The 23,767-nt window shown below is 43.3% G+C and overlaps 1 protein-coding gene across 2 annotated transcripts in view; it reads left to right on the plus strand.

The window, feature by feature from the left end:
* The window catches only part of SETBP1 (SET binding protein 1), a 243,765-nt gene extending 223,620 nt beyond the window's left edge, over positions 1 to 20,145 (plus strand). For both annotated transcript variants that reach the window (XM_026090670.1, XM_026090671.1), the window contains exons 5-6: positions 12,969 to 13,136; positions 19,400 to 20,145. In XM_026090670.1, coding sequence (XP_025946455.1) covers positions 12,969 to 13,136; positions 19,400 to 19,956 — 725 coding nt within the window. In that variant the 3' untranslated portion in view covers positions 19,957 to 20,145. The remainder of the gene's footprint in view (positions 1 to 12,968; positions 13,137 to 19,399) is intronic.
* The last annotated feature ends 3,622 nt before the right edge of the window (positions 20,146 to 23,767 follow it).

Genomic DNA, 23,767 nt, shown 5'->3' on the forward strand with positions numbered 1-23,767 from the left:
TTGAGTTAGGTTTCTCAACTTCCGTTATAGGCAGTGAAAGTTTAGCCAATACAGCTGAAGGATTCTAGAGATTAATTCATYTTAGACCAAAGTAGACCTATACGTTTCGTCAGATGAGTCACCCTCTCCACTCTGCTGATTGAACTAATTTGATCTCTATTGCCTATAATGGGAGCTCAGACACAGAACTCTCATGTAGACACTTGGATTTCGACCACCTAAAGTTAAATGAGATGAACCCCTTCTCTCCTTAGCTATTAAGAAAATGAACCATCAGGAGGGCATGAGTACTAATCCATAGATCTGTTTTTGAAGATGAAATCCAAAATATTGAATTTTATTGAGCTGTTTTATTGGGGAGTTTTCCCAGCTGGAGAAAACTAAGCCTGAGTGACTTTTCATGCCCACATTGCTTAATAAGATCCCTTTAGACTTCTTCCTCCCAGAATTCTAGTTTTTCTGCAATACTTTTAAGGCCAGCTTTTGCACACAAGTTGTCTGAAGCTAGGACTTACCTTTGGTTAAATGTCTGCTTCAACATGCAGTGCTGAACACATAAAATACATTGTCAACCCCATTTCAAACATAAAGGTTTGAGAACCTGAGGTTGCCAGTTTCCCAAAGTTCATTGTTTTCCATAGTTTGATGGCCTTACCAAGATCTCAGTCAGCATCAGTATAGTAGCAGGTTCCGCTGCTGTTAAATCTTTCCTTTTGGGTCATACCATTCTGTTACCCYGGCAAAGCAAACATAATTAAAGAAAAGCTCTGCTCATATCGTCTTCGTTCTTGCATGACGTTTTCTCAGAAAACTCTGCATGTGTAAAGGGAATATATTCCTACCCTAATATGCCTTTTCTTTTCTGCTTTGTCTGCCTGGTGTTATAAAATAAGCATATATGGCTRTGGGGAGGGAAGTTCATTGTTTGAAGAGCCTTAAACATCCTGTTTTAGCTCCGGTAAATATGAAAACTGAAGACAGGCCTGCACCAAAGTTATGCAGAAAGGCACTCTAGAAATTCAGAATGGCTTACACTCAGATATATAGCGCTCARGTTGATAGCATAACTCCAAATGTCAGTGGTTAAGAGCATTTAGGGTTTTCCCAATATGCTCTTTATACTGGTTCTCRTCAGTCTGCTTTTCACACATCTGTGATAAGTGATTTCCCTCCTCCACCTTCTTTCCAATCTATTCTTTTTCTTCTATTTCCATCTATTTCCCTATTTCATTCCACTGTGCACTCTTCACCTCTTTAACCTCTTCTTCATCATTCAGATCCCTTCTTGTGTCTACACTCCACCGAGGCATTCTCTGACCTTATTATATTTGGTCTCTCTACCATCCTTCTTACACTGTTATAGGAAGCAATCTCCAGCAAGAATTTTAATGAAAACCACTCTCAATAAAGTACTTCCTTCTGAATTTTCCTTTGAAAAACATATAAAATCCAAAGATTTTACACTGAAGTTCCTATCAGAGCAATGGTGTATCCCTGAGGTTTTGGACAGGGTGCCAAGGAAAGGATGAATTTCAGGAAAAATCCTGAATTCTAGATCTGTTTGTTTGGCTTTTCTCCATCCACAGCAACCCTGAGCTGTTAAAATAAAGCCTAACATTGTACTCCATTTGATCATTTTCAAATATTTTAGGTGTTTTCGGAGTGCCATTAGAATAGAGCAACAATTAGAGTACTATATATCATTGTGCTAGCTAATTATTAAACTTCTTTGTCACTGAGGTTAATTGGCAATAACATTTACGATCTTACCTATGCATCTGTTTAAATAGATTTCAATTTTCATATGGCAGTCAATTACTGTGGTTTTCAGAATGAAAGGTAGAAAATACCCCCGTATCTATTGATCTCGAATACAGAATGGGAGTGAGAGGGAGAACGATATGTGCGCTCCCAGTGTGTATTATTTTTCATCKCTGGTGCTGATAAAGCAAGCACTCATTTTAGTGATAAATCAGCATTAAACTGGGATGAATGGACTCAGATATTAAAACAAAGCCAGCACGAGACTTTCTAAAAATAAAAATTCCTCATTTACAGTCTACTAGATTGCAGAGTATACTGGGAGTTCCATTAAGTGCTGAGATTTCACTTCAAATGCGTGTCATACTCRGAGTATTTCTCATCCCATGAACTGGGGCATAGCTTATTACAGATAAAGCAGAAAAATGAAAAGACCATGTGGCCCAGTAGGGAAAACACTAACTCGGAAGTCAGCAGTCTTGGAATGTCTTATCAGCTCTATAGCTGACTTTCGGTAAAGCATTTCAGCCCATCCTCATCCTACCTGACTGCAAGCGGCTATCGCGGCAGCATAGCCCCCTTAGCTTGCTGCCTCAGTGACTGGAAAGGATGGACCCATGTGGAAAACTCTCCAAATATTGCTGGACTAAATCAGATGGCRGGGGTGACTTCCTCATCCTCTTGCTTTCCTTTCGTGCAACTGTACAGGCAGCTGACTTCCAGCAGCATCTACTTTTGCATGGTACTTTTTATTTTTCTAACATACACGTTGCCAAAGGAGGACTTACATAGGTTGAATGCAAATACAGCATTTCAGTTAAAAAGAAAAAATACCACCTAAGTTTGTGCATCATACARATATTACCTTCTACTGGATGCCTAAACTTTACAGTTTCTGGAGGGATATTGCAATGCTTTTCCCCAGTGGAGATATCTGATTTGAACTTTTTCAGCAAGAATTTTGCAAATTATTTTCCGACCTTCTCTGGGCTTTCATCGCTGTTTCTACAATGCTTTCTTCTCTCTCTCTCTTTCTGCACTGGATATGCCTGAAAAATGACTCCCTCTTTGCACCAGCCCAGTCCGTGTGCCTCATTCATCCTCCTCCCAGTAGTGGCCTGACTCTTCTGCCTGTGCTTCGTGCCAGCACAATGCTACCAAAGCTGTCAGTGTCCCGTTTAACGTGTGATAAATATGAACTGTACCCAACTCCATTTGCCTAGGGGATATCAGCTCTATCTGCCACATTTAAAAATGATCATCCCTGTTGTTAAGAAAAACAACAACTCAAAACACCACCCTTGACTTTTCTCATTACTTACGGACTAAAATTCCCCCATCTGTCTTTTCTCAGCTGTGTTCTTGAGAAAGAAATCCTATCTTCTTTTTTCTTCCTCCCCAATGAGCATATCCTCATTCCACTGTGACAGTTCATTTCAGTGTGACTACTCACCTCCAGGTTGTTTCTTGCTTCTAGCTGCAAGTCTTTTAATTTCTGCCCTCCATGTACCTAATGGCTTTTTGTGCCTTAAAAGGAACCCTTCCACCCACTCCTCCTTTACTTCCTCAAACATTTCTTTTTCTTTTCATTCCTTCTGAAGATTTTAATTTTTYTCCTTCCCCCCCTGCAATAGAATTTAGTTCTTCATCGCTGTGTATTAGATGATTCAGTCTCTGGGATATTTCACAGTGATTTTCATTTCTTCAGCACTGTCAGTCTCTGTCTGTCTCTCTTGATTCTGTCATTCTGCAACAACTGTAAACTGCAACTTTCTGCTAAACCGAAAGGTTCAGGTTCTGGGCAGGAAGAGCCTTTGACTCTGAATCCTTCAGCAAGCCCCTTTAGCTTGAATCTTTGTTCACAAGGCCTGGCATCCTGGAGSCTTTGACTCTGAATTAGCCTTTTGAACCCTTAGGGTTTTCTCTCATTAAATTTATTGATTGCTGTCACCTGAATGTAGCCAACATTTTCTCCTACTTTGATCCAAGTTCTCCTGGAAATCCTCATTTCTTGTATTCATCACTTCATGGCATGACTAATGTTAGTGGTTTCTTCCATGACATCTTCAAACTTCACTCCTGCACAGTTTAAAGGGCCTGGAGGCATGGGAAGGGTGTGCAGGGAGGGCAGGAGTAAATCGAGACTAAGCACACGTTGTGTTACRGTTTGGTACCGTACCGGCGTATGAGCTGCTTCCGCCAGCTCCATTAGCTTCCTTTTCACCTCTCAGTCCRTGAGTGATTGAACTCCCAAATGCACATCCCATCCTCTCCCCTGACCAAGGCTACACAGCCAGTATTCCTCAGTCTCCTAATTCAGGCCCCATCTGCTTCCAGGCTTGCAATATGCAGAGGAGGTGGGAAGGGAATGAAACGGAGAATTTGTAATTCTTCCTGGAAAAAGCAATCCCAAACCGCAAGRCTCAAGGCTCCGTCTCCTAGGAAGGCTAATTCACAGCAAACACGGAGTTGAAACACGCGGGAGATTGGCCTTTTGAATCAAATTACAGCTGATCGTCCTCGTAGCTGGAGGGGCAATGGGGATTTGAGACTCGTTCTGATGAGGAGCAAACTAAAACGGTCTTCCCCRTTCCTCTTTGGGTTTAGTTCTCGCACGGGTAACGTTATTAGCTACACGTTGCATGTCACTGCACCCCACTGATGGCTGCAGCCTGCAGCTCCCCACCGTGCCAGGACTCTCTCCCAAAACGGAGGATGGTTTGGAGCTTGCAACCCCACATCTGTATGCAGCAGCAACAGTGGCTGCTCCGCTTGCCTAAGTGACGCCCTGCTCGGCCYCAGGTACAGAGCAGCTGCCGCTGTGCTCGCTGTCGGGAAACACCGTCATCGCCACGAAGAAGTGAAGAGGAACTCAGGCATTTCTTGAACTCAGGCACAGAGATTCACCCAAGTAGAAAGGAATGGCAAGACGCATTTAACCTCATTAGTTGCAGTAGGGCTGACTTTGTGCAATCTATCAGTGTACAGATACATTAGGGGAACTAAACTATTTCCACATCTCATTTACATAATGGATGGGATGTGAAATGAGTCCTATGGAAGAGAAGCGCCCTGGAGGCACTAAAGTTTATCACAATATGTAAGGGTTCTTTTAGATCATTGCATTAAATTTCCACTAACAAGATAACAAATTAATTGTCTGTATTACTGTACTAACCCAAAGCGGATAAAGGGTATGATTTCAGCGGCAGAAGGCAGCTGTTTAAGACAGCTTGGTGGTTATAGGAGGAGGCAGAAGAGATTAGCATGTCTCCCAGCATTTGCGTGCCACGATGCCAGCCCTCCTCCTGCCCCTTTAAGAAATCTGGCGCTCCTCTAATCTGATGTTGGACCTGAGCTTTATTAGTGAAGTGAGGGCGAATGAGTAAATCAGCTGTATCAGACAAGCCTCAGGACATCTGGAAATTGATCATTCTGCAGAAATAAGCACTCTGTGTTTATTAGCTGGGAGTTCATCACTATCGCTTCTCTTTATCCAATTCCTAAGAGATCTCAAAGCTATCATCATAGCATTAGCTCTTCTGACTGTGCTACTGCAGATAAAGATCAGAAGATCTATCTAATGATGCCTTTCTCAGTCTCCGTCTCGCTTTCTCTAGAGTCTAAAGCTATCCTGATTTAAAAAAAAAAAAAAGAGGTAGGAAAATAGCTGGAATGAAATAAAGCAGTCTTCGTGTCTTAAATTTTTGCCTGTTGGCAGTGATTATTCTACAGGAACTTGGTTTTATTCAGGGAGACGCATCCTGTAGAATGGAATCCCCTCACAGAAGAGGTAAACTTGAAGTCTCTAATGTGATGGTGGAAAAAGGAGGAAGATAAAAGGACCTAAAGCCATAAAGCAGTGCTGTACATTGAAAGTACAGTTATTTTTAAATGATAATGCACGTCAAATAGAAACCAGGGAATTGAATTCCATAAGTTGGAAAGGTAATAATATTACTTTAAGAAGAATAATTACTTTCCTTAACTACATTTATCACATAGTAATTCAGTTCTCCCTTCTGGGATGTGATGCAATGCCCAACTTTTGACTGATTTATTTAAAATCAGCCTTAAAAAAAAGTTTCATCCAGATATGAGGTTTCTTCTGGTTCTTTATTCAAAACGGAGCCGTTATCAAAATGCAAATAATATGACCAGCTTAATGTTTAGATGTGCATTCCCATACAACTGCACTGTGTAGCTAAATTGTGCAAAGAGGCTGGAAGAAAAATCCTCTGGAAGAGTTTTCCGGTAACAATGGCCTGATGCATAAACAATTTAAGTAGAGCAGCAGATTTCCAGAAGTCTGCGGGGAGTATGAAATCCAATGTAATGAACTCTCGAAGGAAAAAATCTGCCATAGCAGTATCTTCGCAGAGATCAATTTTATCAGCTGGGKTTTTTTTTTCCTGGTTTTCAATGGCAAATTCATATTTATTACCTCTTTCAAACGGGCACCTAAGAGTCGCAGCCTGGYGGTGCGTCGTACTAGATTCTGTACACAAATGAAAGAAGAAAAGGTGGATGTTGAACCTTCCCATATAAGTACAAGATGAGAGAAAACAGACAAATGCAGTAAGCAGAGTGAACATGATCTATCAGGAAAGCCAGGGCTGTTAATTAATCCGTTTGCACRGAGCCTAGCACAATGGAACTCAACCACATTACTTGCAATGTAAGTACTTAATAACAAAACAATAATGACTAGGCCTTTAAAATTAATGTATTAATGATCAGCCAGAGCTCAGAAGTTGCTTAGCCGGTGAATGAAGAATGCCTTTTTTTTTTTTTTAATCCAAGTGTCCAGGGAGCCATAAATCTTTAAGAAAAGGCCAGTTTTGCATCATTATTGTTTTTCCTCCTGCACAGGCTTTCTGCCAGTCTGCCTTGAATCCAAATGGTGCTGCTCCTGATTCACCCTTTTATTTATAGTCATTATGATTATTTATTTATAATCATGCCATTATTGTTTTAGGTTCTTTAATAATCTCCTTTCTGTCTGCCCTTGCTTTTGAAGCTGTCCTTTCCCTTTGCCCCTTCTTCATTAAGCAAATAATGACTGATTTCCTCTCTGCTTTGCCCCCCATTGCTTACTTGCATGCGCGTGCGCTATAATCTGCGATATCAGCAGGACGCAGGAAAGTTCAGACAGGAATCTTTAGTGGGATATCTCACTTAAGCGGGTCCTAAATCGGAGGAAATCCACAAAGATCGACAGAAAGCCAGGCGGGAAATAAGATCGGACTCAGGCCACCCGCATACATCGGCTTGCGCTCTGTCTCCTTCTCTGGGACAGCAGCAAAGGATAAAATACCCTGGGGTCATGGGCTGCGTGAATTTTAAACTCTCAACTCTTGGCAGTGACGTGGAACTGAGGTGTCAGGAGGATTTATTCTCCCGCAGTTCAAAGGCGGAGTGAATTGTGGGGGTCCCTTGCGTGCGGCCTCCTGAACAGAACACCCAAAACGGGAAGAAAAGCCCAACGGAAGGGAGCGACGCTGCGTCAGCCCGGTCSGTCCGCTCGAGGCGTAGGTCTCCCACTGCTGCCAGGTGAAGCACCGCAGATCACGGCRCCTCCTTGCGTTTCCGGCAGCGCCTCGGTTCCTCTGCTTGCATTTTGATATCCGTGAAAGAAACCTGGTGGTTCTTACTTATTAGCAGCTCCAGAGCGGTTAATTACTCCTGTTTCTCAGCTCYGACGTGATTTTCAGTGAGGCGAGTGATGCAGAATGAAGAAACGAAGTGTGGGGAACAAAACACAGACGGGTGAAGCCATGATTCACCGGTGATGAGCTGCCGTTGGACCACGTAGGCTTTGAAGTAATTCATCGCATTTGTGTCTCATCTGTAGGAGGAGGGTTTTCCTCGATGATTTGTATGACCTTGCTAAACCCAGATAGGTGGTAATTGAGCAGCAACTGCTTCTTCAGAAGAAACAGAATGAAAATATTGAAAATATTGACTCACCCCGAAGGCAGTAAGCAGCACTTTGGTCTTTGACCTTTAAGCATCCTAGGGTAGTCAATAACCTGGCTGTTAGATGCTGGGCCTGCCACTGATTTTGATTTGGGAGTAGTTTAACCTTGAACCAAGATCCAAGTAACCACGGCAACAGGAAGTAGGCCTCTCCATCCAAGGAGTGGGAATCCATAAATCAAGGTCCCTAATGCAAACACTGTGTGCAGGTAGAGATTTGAGAGGATAAGTGGTTTGCGAGGGATTACCTTTGAAAAATGAATGACTGTCCCTTGATATGTTGAAGCACAGCTTCACAGAGACTTTTTTTTTATTTTTATTTTTTTTATCAATAGAGGTCAACAGGTTACAGCTGCATGTTTTCATACGGCTCTTTATATGGGCCCTCCAGTTTAATTAGAACCAGATGTTGAATTTATGAGGTTGTTAGCTTTATTATGTACCGTATGCACATGCATGTATGTATATGCGTATTGAGGCGTACACCCACGTACGCACATTTCTTGCACACGAACTGCATTCATGAACAAAACCTGTTGTGGCACTACGAAGTTGTGAAAACTTATTTCGGCTCCTTTTTTGCATAGGCACAGTTCCACAGTGCTCTGATCCCATATGCGTAATTGCCTGGTCAAATATCCCAGTTTTTCTGTGGGCCACTGCTTTATTCAATGTATAGCACTCACCTAATGCATAGCTGTTTGGTAGTTTGATTTTCCTCTCGTTATTCAGTGTGTGACCTCATGTCTCATTTATTCCGCATATCTAAACCTTGCTACAGGTAGATGAATGTTTCATGACTGTTGATAATTTTATTTTCGCAGCACTGCTCTTGAGTTGAGGGGTATATTATTGTTCTCATTTGCAATAGAGAAACTGAGCAGAGAGAGATTAAAGTTGAATGGATACAATTTGAGCTACTTACTGCTTGATCTGAGGCTCTGGAAGGATGTGTGGTCCAATAGCCAGAGACTTCCTCTATGTGTCTCCACCAAGCCATGACTTTTTCTGCAGCAATCCTGTCTTGGTCCTTTCTGTTTCAGACTCATTCTCATCCATTAAGTCCACAGGCTTTTCATCAGGACTCCTATCCTAGAGTGGCCCAGACTTTTGCACCCAGTCTCTCAGACTCCTCTCACCAGCACAGATCTTCTGTGCTTGAGTCTGGTGGAGATCTCTTCCGCAGTTTCTGGGGCCACATATAGGATCCCTGTTATTTCACATTTTATGTGCAGGGACAAAGGTAGCACCATTCATGACAGCTCTGAAGGAAATGTTAGTTCATATCTAGAGTGATCGAGTGCAACCAACAGAGGCAGCCACCAAGAACACAGTTTCTGTGCTCTGCTTTGAGATCTTCTTGAACTTCTGGGAACTGCTTCTGGGATCATCAGGAAACTCTTTGAGGAACTTCAGGGTACCTCCTCCTGCTGGGAGAGGATAGCTACAGGAGGCCGTGACTTCTAGCAAGCTGTAGCAGCTTCTAACGAGATCTGTCATCTATTCCTGTTGATGAAGAGAAGTTCTGCTAAAGGCAGCATAAACATTCTCAGCAATGGTTGTGACACACCGCAGGGCACAGTCCCCAGCACCAACTGGAGCATCTACCTTTGGTACATCAGAGACCTCGACTGAGGCTTGTCCGGCCCTTGGACTATTGCCCCCTGCTGCTCTTCCATGTGGGCACCAATGATACTGCCAGAGGAGACCTGGAGCGTATCACGCATGATTATGTGGCTCTGAGGGCAATGGCCAAGGGCATCGGGGCCCAGGTGGTTTTCTCCTCAATCCTGCTGGTGAGGGGGAAGAGCTTGGGGAGGAGCAGATGGTCCTGTGGGTCAATAATTGGTTGCACAGCTGGTGTTGGCAACAAGGATTTGGGTTTTATGACCATGGGACCAAGACTGCTAGGAAGAGACAGGATCCACCTGACTAAGTGGGACAAAAGCATCTTTGCTAACTTGTTGACCAACCAGGTGAGGAGAGTTTTAAGCTAGCAACAACAGAGGAGGGAGATGATGGCCCACAATCAAGTGAAGAAGTGGTAGACCAGGTTGGCAATCAAAGGATGCAGGATGATGTGGGCAGGAGAGACCTCCTAATTAGCAAAACAGAGCTGAAAGGGGCCCACTTCAAGCATATGCACACAAATAAGGAAGAACATCCAGGATAGCATTATGGGAAGCTCTCATACCTTTTCTGGGAAATCATCACAACTGGGTGCCTCTTTGAAGTGCCTGTACACTAATGCATGCAGCACGGAGAACAAACAAGAGGGATTAGAGGTCTGTGAATGCTGTGATGGATGGATACAGGCTTTTTAGTCAGCATAGACCAGGAAGGAGAGGAGGGACAGTTGCCCTTTATGTGACAGAGCAACTGGAATGCATGGAGCTCTGCCGAGGGACAGGTGAGGAGCTTTTTGAGAGCTTATAGGTCAGGAGTAGCGGGTGGACCAATATGGTCAACATGGCTGGTGCTTGCTGTTGACCACCTGATCAGGAAGAAGTAGATGAGGCCTTCTTCAGACAAGCAGAAGAAGCCTCACATTCAAGTCCTCATGGGAGACTTCAACCACCCCAGTATCTGCTAGAGGGACAACACTGCAGGGCACAAGCAAAACCAGGAGGTTTCTGGAGTGCATTGATGACAACTTCCTGACACAGGTGATTGAGGAGCCGACAAGGAGAGGTGCTCTGCTGGACCTTGTACTTACAAAGAGGGAAGTACTGCTCAGAAATGTGAAGGTCAGAGGCAGTCTGTCCTGGAGAGAAGAGTGGTCCAGGAGAGCTGGCTGATACTCAGGGATCAGCTCCTCCAAGCTCAGGAATGTTCCATCCCAGTGAGCAGGAAAACAAGTGAAGGCAACAGGAGGCCTTCGTGAATGGACAAGGAGCTCCTGACAAAACATAAAAAGGAAATGTACAAGAGGAGAGAGCAGAGAAAGGTGACTCGGGAGAGATCTAGAGATACTATCCAAGTGTGTGGAAGTGGGGTTAGGAAAGCCAAAGCCTGGAGCTGATTCTGGTGAGGAGCATAAAGGGCAACAAGAAAGGCTTCTACAAGTGCATCTGCAGTAATGACCTGGACAATGGGATCAAATGCACCCTCAGCAAGTCTGCTGCTGATACAAAACTGGGAGGAGTGGCTGATACACCAGAGGATTGTACTGCCATTCAGAGGACCTCAGCAGGTGGAGAGGTGGGCGGAGAGGAACCTCATGAAGTTCAACCAAGGCAAGTGCAGGGTCCTTCACCTAGGGAGTAATAACCCCCCTGCACCAGTACAGGCTGGGGGCTGACCTGCTGGAAAGCAGCTCTGCAGAGAAGGACCTGGGAGTCCTGGCGGACACCAAGTTGACCATGAACCAGCAGTGTGTCTTTGTGGCAAAGATGACCAATGGTATCCTGGGCTGCATTAGACAAAGTGTTGCCAGCAGGTGGAGGGAGGTGATCCTCCCCCTCTCCTCAGCCCTGGTGAGGCCACATCTGGAGTGCTGTGTCCAGTTCTGGGCTCCCCAGTACAAGAGGGATGTGGACATCCTTGGAGTGAGTCCAGCAAAGGGCCGCAGAGATGATTAAGGGCTAGAGCCTCTGTCATACAAGGAGAAGCTGAGCGAGCTGGGACTGTTTAGCCTGGAGAAGAGAAGATTCTGGGGTATCTTATCCATGTGTATAAATATCTGAGAGAGGGAGTAAAGCAGATGGAACCAGACTCTTCTCAGTGGTCTCCAGTGGCAGGACAAGAGGCGATGGGCACAAATTTAAATACAGTAAACTCCATTTAATTATTATAAAAAAACACTTTTTTACTGTGAGGATGATTGACCACTGGAACAGGTTGTCCAGAGAGGTTGTGGAGTCTCCATTCTTGAATATGTTAAAAACTCACCTGGACACGGTCCTGGGCAACCTGTTTTCTTTGACCCTGCTTGAGCAGGGGCCAAGATGCCCCAGAGGTCAGCCATTCTGGGGTTCTGTGTCATGTAATTGCTTAAATGTAATATATCTTTGAGATCCAAGTGCAGGTTGAGGTTTGAAAGGATAAGCAGTCTGTGAGGGATTACCTTTGAAAAATAAATGACTGTCCTGGATGTGTTGAAGCCCAGCGTCGCAGAGACTAGGAGCAGGTTTTCATAAGTTAGCAGAGTGGGGCTACTGGAGTTATATAAAGAAGCAGCTGCTAGGCGTTATCTAAAATGGGCAAAAAAAAACAGCTTTATTGTAAAAAATGACTGAGTCATTTTGGCTGCTTTCCCCTTGGTAAATTCATATACTTACATATGTAAATGCAGTATGTATACACACACACACACACACACACACACACACACACACAATATATATAAATGTCTGGATGCACATTCAGATATAGCAGACACATGCAGCTATCTAATATGTAAAATTTCAACCCAAGCAGTTGAAACTTGACACATTTACAAGCAAACAAAATGGGTTCAAATCACAACAAGGTTTGAGAAACGTTGCCAAGGGAGGAATCTACCAGCCCTTCTTGTATAACTATTATTTTTCTGAGACATGTGATCTCTTTGGAATATTTCTACCACTCTCATTTGTTCCATGCTGTAATCCATGTGAGAATAATTCTGATTCCGTCAGAATCTGTTGGTAGAAAAGTGTATGACAAAGGGTTTTTTTCATTTTTTTTATATACTCCCACCTCTTTGATGACTTGCAAGGTAAATTTTCATTAGGAAGGGGATTCCTAAAAAACAAGTAAAAGTGTAATGATGTGCTTTAGATAGGGAATTACATGCCGAGGCTGTTTCTGATGCCTGCTTCTTACTCAGATGAAACACCCACTGAGCCAAGTGATTGTAGAGCAGAAGTATGTAAGTGTGTGGAGAATACACTACCCAGGGAACAATAAATAGACAATCCCACTGAATAGAGATATGAAGCATGTCTGTCTTTATACGTGTGTGTGTGTGTGTGTTTGCTTTGAGAAGAAAAAGCAGTCATGCGGAATTACTGTGTTGGTTTACCATCGTTTTGAGAGATCAGTGATGGTACATCCTGAAGCAAAATTATTAAAAACGAACAAAAATCATGATCCTTGTTAGTATCAAGACCATATTCCAAGCACATATACCGGGAAACATGGAAATATATTAGGGCAGCAAAGACTGGAACTGGCTACCCATTTGCAGATATTCTCAAATTGGGTTACTTCATCAGTGTTCATCCAAATTTTGTTTTTTTCCCCAGGAATTGCAGGTCCCCACTTAAAAGCAGACCAGACTTCACTTCATAGTAAAATGGAAAGTTCTGCCTGTAACATGATGACCAGAAGGAAACCAGCAGCTGTTGACAGTGTTGCAATGCCAACTCCAGTATTATCTCTCCTACCTTCATCATCAGCAACATCTGAAGCAGGTAATGTTTTTCTCCATCCTTTCTATTTATTCTCCATCTTCTTCCTTCAAGACTCCATACATGTTTGTACAGCTCTTCCTGTTATGAATAGTTGCATTTGAGTATGCAAATGTGCATATCTGATGTGATAATCAGGCTGTAATTTTTCTAATATTTTCTTATCGTGATGATATCTTGGCGTATCAAATCTATTCCATTCGCGTACTACCATTTGTGCAATAATAAGGACATAAGTAGCACCAATCCGTATGGTCTAGCAGGGAACTATGACTTGTGAGTGCTTTTCTCAGCCCTGTTGTTCATTTCTTTGAATGTCCCCATCCCTGTAGTATGAATATGCCAAATACACAGTGAATATCTGAAGAGCAGCCGAGATTTCTTTTTGCATACTTCAGTGATTTTAGCATTATACTCTGTCTTGCAAATGTGAAATTGTCTGGTGCAATGAACTGTGATTTAAAATATATTGGAATAAATAAGTCAGAGTAGCATGTTTTTCAATCAGCTTATGTTTTGTGCTTCTATTTTGAATCAGATCAGAAAGCTGATAGCTTTATACAGTCAGAAATTGAGCCAAGTCATTCAGTCATCGTTGTGCCTTTTCTCGGCATGGATAAAAAAGTTAATCTTGCTTTGTGTCTTAATTTCCAATGAATGGGGAACCCTCTGTACGTTACCCTACATACACCCTTGGGAGTTTCTTGGTCTTATCAAACCTCTGATTCCACATTCACAAAAAATTTACTCGTATCACTGAGTTATATGGTTATGTATTTAATTATGTAACTGGAAGTGCGCTTGCAGTGTACTCCTTTTGAGTTTCCTCTAGTCTCCTGAATAAATAGTGAAAACAAGGGATCCATGCTGTACAGTGGCTTCTATAAAGATAAAATTTTATATAAGAAAAATCAGGAGTCTCCGTTTAGCCCTTAATACCTTCCTATGTATAAACTAAGGACAGATTTTTAATGCGGCAGAGAATGAAAGCACACAAATTTTTTATGATCGGTCTCAAGATGAAAGTGTGTGCCTGACTGCATAGTTCATTCTTTCCATTTTCAGAAGTCTAATTAAATTGTTGCTTTATCTGTAGCCCAGATGTGGAAATAATTTAGTGAAAACTGAGAGAAAACTGTGTTAATGGGAAAACAGGACAGTGCTATGCGTTTCCTGTAATTAATGGAGAGCTCTTTGAAAATGTCTCTGTTCAAACCAAGTCGACAAACCGAGCCCAGCTGTTGAGCAAACGCTCCTCTCTGTACAGTGCTCTGGCGAGTGGCCTCAGGCACCTCCAAAGGGATCTAGAATGACAGGCAGGAAGATTGATCTCTACTGCCACGGACATACCAAAGCCGCCCCGAATGAAGTTAGGGGACTAATGGAGAACCTCCAAGCAGTCTGATCTACCTGGGCTTGCCTCCTCCTTTAGCACGACTGTGCTGCAGTAGGTCATTCAGCCTGCTTTAAACTGCCGTTGAAAATGTGTGGTTTCGGTCGAGCTTTCTCTCTTTGCCTTGGAAGCTATTTCCTGCGTCATATTAATCCTCCGGGACTTCCCGGCATGGCCTGCAGTCATTTCCATTTGTCTCCGGCTGTGAGAAGGAGCAACACTGCGCGTGTGCCTCAGGGAGGGGAGAAACTCCAGTCCTTCATGTGCCCTATTTTAAATGTGTAAAGCTGTTTTTTAAGCTGGTTCTTGCTGGTTTATTTGCAATACTTGCGACTCACTTGGGGCAGCGAGGTGAGGTTGTTTGTGCATGGAGGGTTAGGAAGAGATGGAGGGAAAGCACCAAGGCTTGGCTGGAGAGAAAGCAGCAGCAGCAGCAGAGTGCAGCACCGGTGTGTAATTTTGTGGTTTGTTTTCGCAGCCTGCGTTCGAGATGCGGCGTTTGCAGAAGGTACTGCAGCGTGTGTGTCTCTAATAAGCACAGGGCAAGCCTCACACAGATGTTTGCAGAAAGCGGTCCAGAACTGCCGAGGCTTATCTGAATTACCGGTGTCTTGGGAGGCCTGACTTCTTCCCTCTCCCTGTGCTCTAGTGAGCTTAGAGAAAGATCTCCTCCAAAATGGGTTCTCTGTGTGGAGGAAGAGGAAAATCAGGAGGCATTTTTCTCCTGACAGCCTTTCGCTGACAGTTGAGTTCCTCCTTTTATTGAGCTCTGACTGCTTTTTTCCACAGTCTTGAATTTTCAGGTTATGGCTTGCCTCTCTCTGTCCTTCCAAGTCTCCAGACAGGTCCTGTGGTGGGAAGACGAGAAGTTGTCTCTTCCCACACCTCTCTGCATGGTCAAATTCAAGCTGTCTCTATATGCAGCTGCGTTGAGAGGAAATGGCCTAATTGCTGCAAGTAGGTAGACATCCACAGTTGGGAACGGTCACAGAGCAAGCGAAGGTTCAGACGAGCTCTTATTGAGCCTGTGCTGCTTCAAGTAGTTGCAATCTCCATTCACTTTGGGCCGGATGGTGCCAAATAGCATCAGGCCTTCGTGGAGGCAGTGCATGGCCCTGCAGCCTGGGGAAGCGTAGGGAGATAACTGTCCCCAGGCAGCATGGTCCCTCCCTGCACTCCCTGGTATACGGAGGCTGCCCTCTTGTTGTATCATCTCTTTAGGAGCATATTCCCTCTTCATCTGCCTGTGCACAGATGTGTGTTACTGTTCCCCACCTCCTCTTCAGCCCTTTTTAGATGACTTCCACCGGATAGAGCAAAACGAAAGTCTTCCTCCCAAGTCAAGGCTCCCATGTGCAAAAATTAAGCTAGGTGCGGGAAGAGAACAACAAAGCCTAAAAGCAATGAAGACAAACTAGTGCCCAGGGCTGGGCAGGATCTGCCTGGATAAAATGGAAAAGATTAATGCTTAGGTTTGCTTTTAAGCTGAGCAGTATATCACATGGCAAGATAGCAAAATATTTTATATCAAAGATTGCTCACCAAGAGCTTCCAGATGAGTTGATAACACCTAATGGCTCTCACTTCAATAGTGGTTTATTTTGGCAGATCTCCCTGATATTTTGTCATATACACACCTCATCAAATTTTCCCCCTGCAGACGCATCAGACTCCTTTCCACACRGTCTCTCCACTCCAAATGTAGAATCAGATGTCCCTGACTATAATGCAAAATAATACTGGCTTTCCAAATATGTCCTTTAAAAAAGCTTGATATAAAAGGATATTAATTATTCAAGACATATATTCTGACTGTTGACAGAATATGTAACACAGCTCAAATACTTTCTAAAGCTTGGGAGTTCAGAGGCTTAGTAGGGAGAAAGGCAAAAACATTATTAGTAGCTTCTAACAAGCTTCCTGAGAAGGTAATAAATACCCCAAAGCATTTACAGAATAAAAATCAGTGCGGTGAGCCAGCACAGAACAACTTCCTGCTGAATGAGAAAATAAGTTTCAGTCCAAAGGTGAAGGGGATGTCTGCTTGCTAAGTTATAAGAGGGCGCAGTATCTAAACATCATGACAGAAGACAGTGGTAGTGGTATTGAGCTCGTAGATTTACATCTARTTGTAGGCATCTACTCATAACTGTCGTCATATCGGTTAATCTTGGAGAACTAGGCAGTTCAGCAGAAAGCAGAYACCTACGTCAGCTCGGCGCAGTCACTGTCTACCTGCCGTTGGGCTCCATTCAGTTTTCTAAGCCTGGGTGTCCTGAACCATTTGGGTGTCTAAGACACCCATCGGGCCTGGCCAATAGGACACAGGACTTAGAGGTTTGCACCCTCCTTGTCCAGTCTCTGGGTCTCAGAAGGGTTCCCATGGTCATCTCAAAAGGCATTAAGCTCCTACTTTAGAAAAACAAGTCGTCCTCTACTGCCCATACTGACTAGATCTCTGTTAACTGCAATGGGGTGTTAATGCTGAGCTGCAGAAATAGCAGACACCAATAGATCTCAGTAAAGACATAAAATCTTTGCAGATATTTGGCTAATGTTTATTTTCAGGTTCATTTCCTGTCCTTTGGCTTACTTTCTTTGTATTGGAAGACAAGATTAATGCCAAATCTCCTGATTTCCCCATGGACTTCGCAATTTGTGTTGTATTTTTGCTAAAATTCTCACATGCCAGATTTCCACCATGAGCAGAAAAATTTCAACTTTGGTTTCTGAAAAAAAATTGCATATTGAACATGTGGCCTTTGCAAAGAAAATCTTGAAAATGTGCCCTGAATGTAGCCATGAAATGCAAAATGTGGACAGCAAAYACCAAGCGTGCACAAAATATTTGATTTCTTAAAATCTCATGACCTGAAGCCACTCTTAGGACTGGGGAAGGGTGGGGGGAGGCATGACTCAAAGGAGTGAATGCTTAGAGCTGGAAATATTGGGAAAATATATGTCAATCACCAGTGAGGCCGGATGAGAGTAATTGTTTTGTGTGACAGGGATCTAACCTTTTTGATCAGGTGACTGAGAAATAACTCACTCGCTGCCACTTGCCCTTAGGGCTCTTAAATCCACACTTTTTAGGGGTGACCTACTTGAGAGGAGTTTTGTGCAACTAATTAGATTCTCCCTAGCAATTTCGATATTTCATTTCCTTTCTCTTTTTGGTACCAAAATGACTGCATTCCTCTTTTCTTTTGTCCTCTGTGAATCACAAACTGTAAATGGGTTTTATTTTTCTTTTTGGTGTGGGGAGTGGGTTACATATGGAAAATGTATTTTGTTTTGTAATTAATGAAAACCAGACTTTGGGAAGTTGGCCATCCAGGTCTTTATTTATAAGAGAGCATATGTCTGTGTTTTGTTTATGACTCACTCCTACTTCTTGCATTGTAACTTGGGTTTGTTTACGCAAGCTCTTTGCTGAATCCAAGCAACATGGTAGTATAAGAGCCAATAATTTATGTTCTCTAAAAGGGGAGGACAGTGAATGAGGTTTGTATGCTGAAACTGTCATATCCCAYAGTGAGCAAGGAGAGATTCTGCCACTTGACAGCTCCTGGTTATCTACAGAAAATGCTACAATAGCAACTTTATTTTAAACTACTGCTAGAAGATTGGGCTGTTAGCCATGAAGGGAGTGATAACCCCCAAATGAACCTTTCTCGAAATCTTGGCTGCTCTGGAAACTTCAAGGATTTCAAACCCAAATGACTGCTTGACAGTCAGGTGTAAATTAAGTTTGCAAGTAGATGTGGGCTGAGGTTAATTTAGTGGGATGTTTTATTCTTTACTGAAAAGAAATTCTGAACTCCATCATTTCTTTTCCAGCAGTGCAGAACGGATATGTTAGGAGTGAAAGGGAGCACCACTTATTGCAATAGCAGAATTAATACAGTCTGTTTCTCTCACAAAGGGGTAGTTACTTCTAATCYGTGCGCAGATTCTGAACTCTGAACAGATGCCACGTTCAGTAAAGAACAATTAAACAATTTAAGAAAAACAAGCAAGGTCTCGTGTCCTAAGCAAAGCACCAGGAGCCAAGGAATGCTGGGTTCTCTTTCCAGTTCTGACAATGACTCACAACGTGACCTTGGCAGAAGACTCAACTGCTTTGGACTTCATTCAGATCTTGACTACAGTGATCTGAATCAGGAGTAAGCTTGCTTTGGAGGCCATTAAAGTCAATTATATGACTGAGTAGTTTCAGCTAGTATCTGCGGAGATGTTATTAAAGAAACCCAAGCAGGGGCAATGAATTTGCCACAGGTGGGGTGAGCCACGGAGCTTGTCTGTGTCCGCTCGTTTCAGTAACAAAACCTTTTTRTACTAACCGACATCCGATTTGAGCATTAAAGACCAAGGGGAGGATGTCCGGAGTCTATATTTGGAGTATACAAAGTTTAATAGCTGGTCTGGTAAGCCAATATGACACCTATATTAAGCAGCCCTTTCTTCCCTCCCACTAGAGGTTTAGAAATGAGGCGGTGAGGTTGAAGGAAACCCATAATAAAAACGTTGCCGCAGAAAAATTCTGTTGCTTTAGAAGAGGAGAGAGCTGCAGAGAGATCTCTGAGGACTGTTTAATAGTCAAAGTTGTAAGTGTTTTCATCTAGGCTAGTAAAAAAGGAGGTAACAGCAATTCTTCTGGGGCTGTCACTGTAGTAAATAATCTTTTCATTTTTTTAATTGCTTTTCGATGCAGAGTTCTCTCTCACAGCCATTGCTTCCTCAGTCTTAATAGTCATATTCAGCCTACTAGACTTAAAAGCATCTAGTCTTGATGGTACTAAAAGCAGGAGAAGGATGGTTTCCATTCAGTTTTGTCTGATCCATTCCTGTTTCTGCCCTTGTCTCCCAACAGCCAGCCCACCGCTGAAAAAAAGGTTCAAGCGCCGTGAAATCGAAGCAATCCAGTGTGAGGTGCGCAAGATGTGCAACTACACCAAGATCCTGTCCACGAAGAAGAACCTGGATCATGTGAACAAAATCCTGAAAGCCAAGCGGCTGCAGAGACAATCAAAGACAGGCAATAACTTCGTCAAGAAAAGGAGAGGGCGTCCCCGGAAGCAACCTCTCTCATTCGACGAAGACTCCAGAGACCAAATGCCCGTTCTGGAAAAATGCATTGACCTTCCCAGCAAGAGAGGTCAGAGACCTACACTGAATCCTTTACTATTGGAACAAGCAGCCACCCAAGATACAATCATGGCCACCATCGAGGCTGTCATACACATGGCTCGAGAGACGCCACCTCCGCCGCCTCCTCTCCCGCCTCCCCCTCCTCCTCCTCCCCTCCCTCCRCCTCGGACGCCGCGAGTCGGCAAGAGGAAAAGCAAGTCGCCGCAGGAGGAGGAGGAGGACGTGAAGGTGAAACGGCATCGGAAAGGCAGAGGGAGCGAGAGCGAAGGCCTTCCCTAACGCCAAGGCACCCCGTCGAGCGTGGGGCGCTCCAGGACTGAAGGTGCGAGGTCCGCTCGGCACCCGCGGCAGCATCGGACTCACTCCTCTCTCCAGTAGCACGGCAGCCGAAAACCCTCGGCGGAGAGCTGGCCAGCAGTGATTCGCATCTTCCTCTTCATCAGCTTTGGCACCAGCCCCGAGGAAAAAGGGGGATGGGGCGAGGGTGCGGGTTGGACGGGTGGGGACACGGAGGGCGGGGAGGGCGTCAAAGTTAGCGAGACCGTCTACTTTGCCGAATTTCCAAAAACTAATCCGCATCTCAGCATTGCTGTTCTCATACCGTACCCTGAAGCGGGAGGTCATCCGCGCAGTAAGCTGAACACTGTCGTTAGAGCTGCAYGCTCGACTCCGATTCTGTTTTGGTGGGCCAGGTGAAACTAAGAGTAACCATACCATAGTAGAAGTCACTGTAAAAAAAGGAGAAAAAAAAACAACAAAAAAATGTAATTTTCTCAACTGTGATCTTGGTTATAAGATGTTTGAATTCTTTTCTTTTTTTTTTTTTTCAGTTTTATATACCTACCAGGCTTTGGGGCAGCATAACCCAAAACGCCTGACTCCTGCTAGAACTATATATTTTTTTTTTCTCATTTACTTGCCTAGTTACAACTAGCTGCAGTATAGGCAATAGAAAAGTAGAGCCTTACATGCGCACACACTCATTCCGAGTGCTATCCCAAGGATCGATGGAATATCATAGCATTTAAAATAAGGTGTACATGGATATTCAATTATGATAGCATGTTTCTGTGAAACAACTTGGCATTTTCAATGGCATGTGAAAAAGGGGTCATCCGTCAACCAAGTTGTTTTGATGCTCGGTACATATGAGTAGAGAACAGCAGGGCACTTCTGGGGAATAGAGTTATAGCAAACATGGACAAAATCACCAAAAAAAAATAAAAAAGAGAAAAGAAAAAAATAGGACAGAAAATAATAGAGTAAAAAGACAGGGCCCAAACCTACCAGTTCTTACCACCTGCAATTCCCAGTGAAATTGATGGGAAATCCAGGATCTGAATTGTTTGCATTGGGTAGCAATGCCTTGATATGTTCTTTTAAAGAAAATAGTTAAAGTAGATTGTTTTGAAAAAATAGAARACAAAACCCTATGGAAAATAGGTTCGTTCTTGGCAATTATTTCTTAAAAAAGAAAAGGAATAAGTGTTCTTATCTGAAAAATAAAAATAAAAATGTTCAAAGGGTATCACCACTGCAATTGTATTAATGCCACTTTGGACATGTTCTCCAAGTTGTGGTTGCCTTAATAAACTAAAAAAAAAATTTTTTTTTTTTTTTTTTGTACATAATGTAATTATAAAGCTCTCAGTCTGCATGGATGCAAACTGTGTGTGACAAATCGTCTCTTTAAATGGTCAGTTCAAACTGTACGTTTCTCATTCGAGTTGTACGTTAGCCATTGTTTTAACTTGGGTAAAACACCCAAGCTCCATTTCCACAGCCCAATTAAAATGTTTAACTAAAACAAAGACTGAACGTGAAGCTGTTCCATTGCAGTAACAAAGCTTTTTTAAAAAGTCAGTTGTTGAAATTTGAAATAGGTACTTTCAACTTTATTTTATTTCTTTTTCAAGACCTTCAGTACTCCCAACACCTGGCATGGCAAGATGGATATTAAAATGGGAGGGGGGGAGGGAAAATTCCAGCGAGGGAGTGGGGAGTGGAGTTATTTAATGATTCACAAGCCAACTGTTATTCCCTTTTTTGAGAAATCTTTGAACTGGCTTATTGCCAAGGAAACTTAAAATAGCACGACACTAAAAAAAAAAAAAAAAAGACAACAAAAAAAGTCCCCACAAAAAAATATTGCATTTCTATTCTGTTATTTATTTACAAAAAAAAAATCATATCAAGACTATGGTGTTAAAGGGACACTGTAAACATACAGCTCATTATTTTTAGAGGCTGATTTTTCTTCTGTGATAGCACCTTAGCTTATTGAAAGTGAATGCATTTGGGGGTTGGGGGTCCGGGCGAGGGGATGCTTTTTTTTAAGGCTGGAACAAATCTTGAGGCCCCCTCTCCTTAAACCGAGAGGGATCGCAGAATCTTCTTTCCACTTTGTTTTGCATCGTTCACCATACTCGTTTGCGCTTTTTGGTTTCCAATTAACGCAGCTTAGAAACAAACCGGTTAGTTGCTCCTTCRGCTGCAACCAGTTTTGCTTCTCGGTTCCCTCGAATTAGCGCGGCGTGGTTGACTGACGTCGGAGGCCTGCGGAAACCACGCTTTGGCCTCCTCCCTTCTCCCTGAAAAAGTGTTCGACTGAGATTTAGTTTATCCAGAAACGTTTTTTTTCCATCTCTCCCTTGGGCCTGACAGGAGTTGACAGTGTCTCTTTAAATGCAAGGAATAAAAAAAACACCAAAAAAAAGCCTGCGTTATTCCAGGTAGTCCATAAATTGGAATTAAGCCAGATGCCAACCCATCCCTGGTTCCATAGCGATCTGCTTACTAGCGCTCGTGGAAATTTCGGTGGGGCGCGAGCGGAGCCGAGGTCCGCGAGGACCAAATCCTCTCGCTGGACGCCCGTCGGGGCTTCAAGACGTGCCAGACCCTACAGGGCGCCGGGAAGGGCTGGATACGGGCGCCGATGGCTTGGCTGCGCGTCCCCATCTGGCTGACAGGCAGATTAGCTCGTTAATTTGGATGAAAGCAGGCTGAAAATACTGTTAGATGGCACTCAGAATTTGTGTGCTGCATGTTGCCTAGTCTATAAATATGATAAGCAAGTTGCTGACAGAATAATATTATAAGGCGATGTACTACATGCAGATCATAACGGATTTAGTTTTAGGGCTTAGGGCTAAAATCCCACTCCTGCAGTTTATTACCCAACAATATTCCAGTAATGAGCTTTTTTGATTTTTTTTTTCCCCCTACTACTAGGAAGATTTACTGAGGAACTCTCTAAATTCTCTCCATCCATTTCCAAGAACTGTATAAAACCRGGGTGAGAGCCCTCTTTGCTTATTAAGACCAAAAAGACTTTTCAAACCTCTCTGGCGTGTCACAGATTAACGCCCATCTTAGCATTCTTCAAAGAAAAGGCAAAACAAAATCCGGTGGCTCTGAGCCACGTGAACTGAGGCCATGGGTTTGCATCCTCTCCGTGGGTCTTATATTCTTCAGCCCGGCATAAAACAGAAAGAAGGGGACAAGTGCGCGGGGAGAGAGGAAAAAAGAAACGCTTATGTCTCCAATAGCTTCCTACTGCCAGTTTCTTGAGCCCTTAATTATTGAATTTTCTGTGAAGCACCTTGCATGTTTTTGGGTAGCTGTCAGAAAAAAAAAAAGAAAAAAATGCAAGGGGTAATAGCAATTGGCTACTACAGCACGGCCCGTCCCGCTCCGTTTTACAGCAATGCTTTGGACCATTCGTGTAGAATATTCTGTTTGTGTTGTCGCATTTTTTTGGCTAGCGTCCGGTACACTGAAGTGCTGGTTCATCCCTGGGCTTCTAAGCGCTACAGCAATACAACCGATGAACAGTAACTGTCATTCCATCCGCAAGGATTCCCCCCGACTCTTATTTTCACAGGCCCTGCTTCAGGACTGCACTTAAGCACACTTAAGTAGTATCCTGGGGAAAAAAAAAAAAAAAAAACAGGAAAAAGAAAGAAACGGGATGGTTTTCTGGATTAAGAAAAACATCATGCCCTTGCAATGCCTCTTCCTTCCATATCATCCAAAAACTGGGGTGCAGCAGTTCTGAGACAATTAGAAGCACATTTCAACAGAGGACACA

The sequence above is a fragment of the Apteryx rowi genome, unplaced genomic scaffold, assembly GCF_003343035.1.
Source record: "Apteryx rowi isolate R43461 unplaced genomic scaffold, aptRow1 scaffold_87, whole genome shotgun sequence".
Taxonomy (NCBI): Eukaryota; Metazoa; Chordata; class Aves; order Apterygiformes; family Apterygidae; genus Apteryx; species Apteryx rowi.